The following is a 7962-nucleotide window of genomic DNA, read 5'->3' on the forward strand; positions in this document are numbered from 1 at the left end:
GTGTGAGGTTTTAGAAAATACTCTGAATCTTGAGATAATTACAATACTATTACTACTACTGTTAAGCTTATCACTATCATCTACAATATGCGGTCTATGTCGAAGTATTGGTAAAGCACAGAGCTTTATTAATAATAGCCCAGAGCTTAATCAGAGCTTTGTATAATATCTTAACTATATATTCCAGAGCTTACTAGAAACTACTAAACTAGCCGCTCAGTTTAAAGATAATCTACAACAATATCTTTATTACTGGAAGCCTCAATATAGATGGAAATCAAGGAAAAGGATCCAATATAATAGACCATTAACTGTATATAATACAAAACGCCATATTGCTGATTGTACAGAGGTAGAAAGACTATAGGGCCTCAGACAGATCAAGAAAACAGAAACTTTAGGATACAATAATCTACTATAACAGGGAGATATAGGGGATCTGCCTAGTATAGAGACTTGTCAGATGGATAAGGAAGACCCTAAATTACCTTATTGGATAGATACTCAAGGTGATATTGTATAGGAGTTTGAATAGCTTCAAATTTTGCGTTGAAGTGGGAATTTGCGTTGAGGCAGACCAACACGCCGAATGGCGGGTGGGTCTGCTGATGTAAGAGACGGCTAAGCCAACCATATCGACTGTCTTTGTAGGCGAGGTTATACTCTAGAAGGGATACCATTAGATATTGTATAATATAACCTTCCAAAATCAAACTTCTACCGGCCATGGCATTTCAGGGGCTTCTCTATGGTTTATGAACCATCCACATGTTCTAATTGAAGTCTTCAACAGCATACAGGAGCTCGATATCCTCCATATTGAACGCAAGTATTGTTTATGATGTACGGAATTGTTGGTTGATCACGCTGGCTTCAAAATCGAACTCACCTTCAAAATAAAGTCGGAAGTAGCGGGCTAGTGGCATTCATCACGGTGTGCCTGTGTTTCTGCCCGATTTCTAAATATCTGCTTCGCTAACCTCGTCGTCCTGTGTCATTTTTAACGGATTGGTCCAGTACAGAGTTTACATGAAGACTTCATTCTTCCACTCAACATTGCATTGCAGTTGTGAAATCGTTCTCTCTCCCTGACTCAGTGAGACATTTTTGCTACTGGACTGGTCATCTAATGTACAATGCTTCGCCACTTTCTTTGCCTGCTTGGATACCTGGTTTCGGGAGATCGTCGTTACAATTCGTGAAAGTGGAGCTGGATGATAATAACAACGCAAGGTTACTCACTATTTGGTAGGCTCGGTACATAATTTATAGACCCTCTGAATAGACATGACTATAATTAATATCTCTGTCTCAATTCTTCCGAGGTACACCGCCACTGTCCCCTCAACGACCCTCTTGTAGAGACAGTGTTGTGGTTGGTTAACCCCATCTTAGACACGGGTGGCACTGCTATGCCAAGACAGTGATCGACCACCAAGGCGTCCAAGGCCCCCCGCAGCAACAAATCGGCAGACTGCTACGAGCCTATTAGAAACCACTTGCCTTGTTTCTGTTGGACTTACAACCGGCTGTGTTAGCTCTCCTATCTTTAGGAGCGGAATTTTGGGAGGCCTCGCGTATATGCGTGTCTCAGTGTATATCTGATAGGCTACCGTTGTGTGATGATGGGACTATATCTTTCCTCGGCGAAACTATCCTCACTTATCTAGAAGGCCGGGGGAATTATTATATAAATGATTAAGAGCCTTTCCTCCACCCTATCCTCATTATTCTACAATCCCCAGCAAACTGAATCAAGCCATATCAATTACCAAATTTATCAATTATTCAATATGCGCGTTCTTGCCATCTTCGCGACCCTTCTGGCTCTGGCCTACGCTAGCCCCTCCCTAGAGCAGAGACAGCAGGGTAAGAACTGCAAGGTATGGGTTTTGTATCTTATTTCAAAGGCAGGAAGTTTCTAATTCTTTGACAGGAGGTCCATAGCCCCGACACCTGTGGCGCACAGTGAGTATTCAGTAATTGCGGACAATGCACCGGATAGATATTAACATGTTCATAGCGGCCTGGTCAAGTGTGACGGTTCAGGTTCATTTCTTGTTTGCTGCGTATATTACCCCTTCTTCATGTATTTTTTCAAGATCATCTGTCTGACTCTCTGCAGGAACGTTGCTATTAAGCGTATTGTGTCTAGGGCAGAAACGTATGGGAGGGGTTTATTTCAACGGCCTTTTCCCATATAGTATAATCCAAGATTCTCTATATTTTTTTCCAAGCCATCTTGTTTTCCTCGGATGAAGTAAATAAGAGTTCAGAAAACCCCGTGCGCCTTTTGGCTACTCTGGATGTGCTGATAGGAGCTAATAATGAAAGGGTATTTAGCTACGTTTGTACATAGTAGGACAGTTCCCTTGGGGCCTTCATTGGCACCTGGTAATTCTGGCAAGTTTACCAATTCCATGCGCTATTAACATAGACGAATAGCAGCCCACCAACGGCTTTTGCACCACAACGAGTTCGAGTATAGGCTCTTGGATTCAATTTTTATTTTAAGTCGTTGCGCCTTTGTATGACTCCACCACTATCTCAACGGGGGTTCTTGTGCCAATGCGAACGAGTTGCGAGGCGATATGTTGAGGATTTGCCTCGGCACCGTGTTTGCCCAAGACACAAGAAAGTAAAAGCCGTAGTCACTTAGTCACCAATGCGAGAACAGACTTGCAAAACCATGAGGGAGCTGGGTACCCAAACGCCTTCTCATCAGCAACATCGTGCTAGCGCTGTAAACCTTTGTTGATAAAAGGCCGAGTACAGGTCATTATTCGAATGTTAACCTCGGAGAGTGATTGAAGGACCTCTCGTACATGCAGGGCTTTACCTGCACATATCCAATCAACGATACCATTCTCCAATCCCCGTACTATTTGTCGACATGACATGGGGAAGAACAAACCTCTAGAAGTACGTCTGAAATCAGCGCTAACCTTACCTTCAAATCTAAGTCCACTCCCCCTCCATCTCCTTCTTCCCAGCCTCTCCCATCATACGTTCTAATAGTTGGATGGGTTGTATGCAATCGAGTGCTTGGCATAGCAGCGCAGGTACTTGCGAATGTCTTGCATTGCTTTGGCGATTATTTTAAACACGTCACCCTTCTTGTTGGCAGAGTATAATCATGGCGCATTTCAGGAGATGATACAGTATACAACCTTTCTAACGGGCTCTTGGGACATAACCCGATCGAAAGGATGCGAGACTAATACCGAGTGGATGGGATGCAGCAGCTTTAGTTAGGAATCCATCACAGGCTTGCGTCTATTGACATATGGGCTGCGTGTCCCAATAATCTCTAGGTTTGGACATATTGCCTTCTATCTTCAAGTCTACAACCAAAGCCCTGAGGACATCTACGGGTTTCCTTTTACTCCTACAATCATTATTCAATAGCCAAGGGCTATAGAGGCCTCAGGTCCAATCGCAAAAATTCTTCCTCGTGATTATGCGCGCTCTCAAGCTGCTTAATAGCGCATCGATTGATTGGGTGAAATGGTTACGTATCGGTGTTAACAGCCCTACTGCGATATTAAGGGCTAGGAGCCCATAGCGTTCTCTCGTTAGAATGGAAGAAATGTATGGGTCGCCCTTTTCTGATATAGCTACAGAGTTTGATGTGCGGGCCCTGTTCAATAATAGCGCAACTGCCACTGAGATAGATTGTTAGTTTACGCTGCACAAGGGGAGTTTTATCCGCTGAGCCTGAACAAAAGTATACGAGATTTGTAAAGCGATTAATTAGACTTGTTGTTGCGAATACCTATGGATATCGAAGTACCTGTCTCCTGCGACTAATCAGTTTTCGAAAGGATGTTCTTTCGGCAGAGATACTCCTCTCCATACTTTCAGATGAGAGGACCAGTAATCTAGGGTCTAGACCGAGTCAAACGAAGCTATTAGAAGCACAGGAGTAGAGCATGAAGTCGAGATTCGATTCAGTGAAGTACATCAAGCCTTTTATTTGTCCCGCGGGCCTTGCTCTTGAGGATAGTGAGGAACAGGACTTTAAAAGCACGGTAATATAATCCTGGAAGACTTTCTTAGGCAATCAGCAGAGTTGATCGGGTTCCCCGTTAAACCCACCCCGGGTTCAACCCTAGTCCTATTAATAGTTTGAACGTATAACAAGGTAGCCACTGATTTGTGAGAGAACGGAAAAGGGTATTTGTCTAGAGTTGTGTTTGGGGCGGGTTGGTGGCGTGTTTAGCGGGGAACACAATCAACGATGGCGTCGAGATGGTGTAGATTGACTTATACCATACCATAGTCATTGGTAATTTTCGTATAAATTAATCTGTTGTTTTCTGTTTTAAGCTGTCGGTATTTTCTAGCGCTGCCTCAATTGAAGCTATATTGGCAGGAGATATCAATAAATCGGGTGTCAGGTGATCAGGTGAAGTAGTTGCGTAATATCAATTCTTCTACGGATTTTTCCGATATCAATTTCCGATATATACTTCTTATACATTATTCGCCAGCCCTAAATGCCAAGTCACGCTAAACCAGAGAAGGATTATGCATAACTATGCGATTCGTTCCATACCGGTTGTATAGTATTTAAAAGTCACGTGAATACAATATTTGTACTTGGCATGGCAAGGTAACTATCCAGAAGCGTGGGTATTTGGACACAATATGAAGCTTACTCAGCCTGCTCGGCCAAACTTTCAACGAATCACAAGTTCTTTTTTAATTGTCAATCGCCACCTTCAATTCACAATATCAAGAATATTACAGTGGCGGAGTAAATTACGTAGAGAATAAGCCTTTCGGTGCTAGCCGTCCGTGACCGGCTAACGCCATCCTATGATATTCCGCCTCGTGTGTCCACTTTCGAGAAGATGCGTTAGAGAAGGGTCTGTAACACAGTCCTAGTACTCTAGATGCTTTGGTGACGTCTTGACAGGGTAACTCGGTGTATGTTGTGTTTTTTTCGCATAGAAGGTATACTTTATCTGTTCTCCAGTTTTAAGGATTCCAATTCTACTAACTCTGCCTCCATTGGAGTTGAATTGAATGAATTATGTTGGTTTTCTACATCTAAGAGACGGTGTGTCCCAAAATCGATCGTTGGAGTGGTTTCGATCGTTAGGCGGTGAACCACAGTATATAGCCCCAACCGAAAGTTTCCGTGTAAAACGCGTCTTCCGCGACCACGCGTTTTGGGGTAGTTCTCGCTCAGATATCAATATAATGGCGCGTGATCCCGACTCTCAACGACGTGGCTACTCTGCAGAGAGCTATCTCTAAATTCTGGAGGATAATCTCTATTCTATATGGGAACCTGGCTTAGAATTCATGCATGACAACACTCCTATACATATAGCCAATAAGGTTAAACGTTGGTTCCAGGATATCGGAATTTCTACTATTGATTGGCCTCCGTACTCACCTAATCTTAACCCCATTAAACATGCCTGGGCAAAGCTAAAAGAAATGATATATCAGCTCGATCCTGATATAGAGTCATATGAAGGCACTGAAGAAGCTTTAAAAGCGCTTTTTAGCGCTTTAATAGAGTGTGCGTGGAATGAGATATCTGAGGATTTTTTTACTAGGTTGGAGTCTATGCCTAGGCGTGTTGAGGCAGTTATTCAGGCCAAGGGTTGGTATACTAAGTATTAGTCAGCTAAAAAAATAGTTTTATAAAAATTCATTATTTTTATATATATATTTTAATTTACTAGTAAAATTCTAATAAAATGGAAGAATGGTGGCCGATTTAGAAAACTAGCCATTTGAATGATTCGGGCGGGAAAGGCGCCATACACGGAAACTTTTGCTCTAGAACTGTAACTCCAATTCTCACTGTAAAATACATACACAATACATACTACCAAAATAATTTCTGACTTGTTCCTGTCAACATCCCAGTATAAACATGGGGGACTGAACTCAGGCTTGTTAAATATAAATATATACAGGCTGATATGAGCTTTGAATCATAATGGCATCCCTAAATGTATTCCACGTGCTTATGAATAGACATCGAAACTTAACTCTCAGGGTCCAGGTGGGCCAAGGAAGTGAGAGTTATGATAATCCATAAGCTGACAGATCAACTAAGTGGTCTGACGTGGTATAATATAAGGTCATGGCTTCGAGCGTAATAGGGCAACTCTCGCATGCCGATCTCCTGTGAGCTGGACAGGCGGGGCATTACAGCTGAGGGATCCACCCTAAGATTGAAATACATAACTGATTTGAGGCGAAATTTGTGGCGGTGTACCTCCACTTGATTTAGTTCAAGTATCAGACATAGCTGGCGCGAGTGGCACTGTTACGCTGAGGGTTTAAAACAGTGCTAAGGGTTGTCGATTGCGATAAATTTCTAAATTATTGATCGGCCTGTTGACCACGACGCCTGTTTACCTACTACGTCCAACAAAATCCTAATCTGATGCAATCATCCCGCCTTGAACTATCTCCTTTAACAAAAGAGCATGTAGCAGGATACTTCTCTGTTGTTTCTGACTTTGAATTTGCAAAATGGATGATTGATCACCCCTGCGGCTCGCTACAAGAAGCCGAAGTTTGGATGTCTTCTATGTTGCCGGGTGGCAACCCTACACAAGAAACATATGCAATCCTCCTCCGCTCCGACCTAGAATCGAATACAATTGATGGGTGGAATTTGAATTGCGCCGAAGCCGAAGATAGAAGCAGTATTTTTGTACCCGGGGGATTTATTGGATTCATCGGTGCCTACACACTTCATAAAGTGCCGGAAGTCTATTATGGTATCCATCGGTCGGCATGGGGACATGGCTTCGCAACTGAAGCCTTACTCGCCTATACAGAGTTGTTTTGGCTGATTCACCCTGAACATTTTCGAATGATGGCACGTTGTGATCCTGAGAATGTAGCCTCAGGCCGGGTTCTAGAAAAGTCGGGTTTTGAATACTACGATTTTATCTATGGGGATAGATTTCAACCCTGGAGAAGACCTGCATTACGGGACGGTCTACGATTTGTCTTGTTTAGATCTGGGTACAATCTTTTCGCGGATTAGACGCCTATGTCTAGATGCTGGTGGACCACGTTGAACGTGCCTCTGGAGACGCATTGGGATATTAAAATCCAATAAATACTCTATAGGTTGAGGATGATGAGCCGGTTTGACATTTTTATATATTTTTACGTAGTTTCCCCAAGCTGTACAATTCAGCTGGTGATGGGATTTCAATTCATAGCATCTGCACCTCTGTACCAATAATACTTCTTATACAGTCCGCAATGGCCCAACACGGGGTATACATGTAGAGTTTAGTGTATTAAAAGAGGGGTATATACTGCTAACTTGCTGAGTTGGCAAGAGCTGTGCTGTTACAATAGGCCAATAGATAACTCTCTATAGAGGAGTAGTGATTAGACCCTTAGACTAATGTTTGTAAATATGTACAATACTTAGGCACAACATACAAATAAAGTGCTCGATGAGGGGGGCAATCCCGCAACCAGCATGAAATTGTGTATCACCAATACAGAAAATAACGCATGTGTAATCAGGTAACTGTTATTATATTACATTCATATGTTACAACAATTGTATAACTCTTGCATAATCCCTTTCCGGCTTAGCTTAGCTTGGCATTTAGGGTTGGAAAATGATATCTAAGAGTACCGTACTTGATCACCTGACGCACGTCCCCACCTGCTGCACGGATTTCTATATACACCGACTTTTTGGCTTCAACTTCAAACCATCACAACTCCGTCAATATAGGTTCAATTAATGAGGCGCTTGCTTTTTTAAAATCCCTAGATCCAGGAGAATTATTTAAATATACAGGAGTAGTCAAAAGATTCAGTATTGATTGTATAACACTCTCAAGATATCACCGGGATGTTATACATTCAAAAGAGAATTAATATAAAAACCAGCGATTACTCAACAGCCAGCAAGCCAAAACTCTTATAAATTATATTAATAAACTCTCTGAGAGA

At 42.4% G+C, this 7962-nt stretch overlaps 2 protein-coding genes across 2 annotated transcripts; both read left to right on the plus strand.

Annotated features, from left to right (window-relative positions):
- The first annotated feature begins 1711 nt into the window (after positions 1-1711).
- Positions 1712-2271, plus strand: BDV27DRAFT_119390 (uncharacterized protein). Its single transcript, XM_032064858.1, has 4 exons — positions 1712-1883; positions 1937-1968; positions 2024-2069; positions 2126-2271. Exons 1-4 carry the CDS (start codon positions 1794-1796, stop codon positions 2138-2140), a joined length of 183 nt encoding a protein of 60 aa, XP_031933835.1. The 5' UTR covers positions 1712-1793; the 3' UTR covers positions 2141-2271.
- Positions 2272-6288: 4017 nt separating this feature from the next.
- Positions 6289-7226, plus strand: BDV27DRAFT_119391 (GNAT family N-acetyltransferase). The gene has a single exon (XM_032064859.1). It carries the CDS (start codon positions 6416-6418, stop codon positions 7025-7027), a length of 612 nt encoding a protein of 203 aa, XP_031933836.1. The 5' UTR covers positions 6289-6415; the 3' UTR covers positions 7028-7226.
- Positions 7227-7962: the final 736 nt, after the last annotated feature.

Source organism: Aspergillus caelatus, assembly GCF_009193585.1.
Source record: "Aspergillus caelatus strain CBS 763.97 unplaced genomic scaffold BDV27scaffold_2, whole genome shotgun sequence".
Lineage (NCBI taxonomy): Eukaryota > Fungi > Ascomycota > Eurotiomycetes > Eurotiales > Aspergillaceae > Aspergillus > Aspergillus caelatus.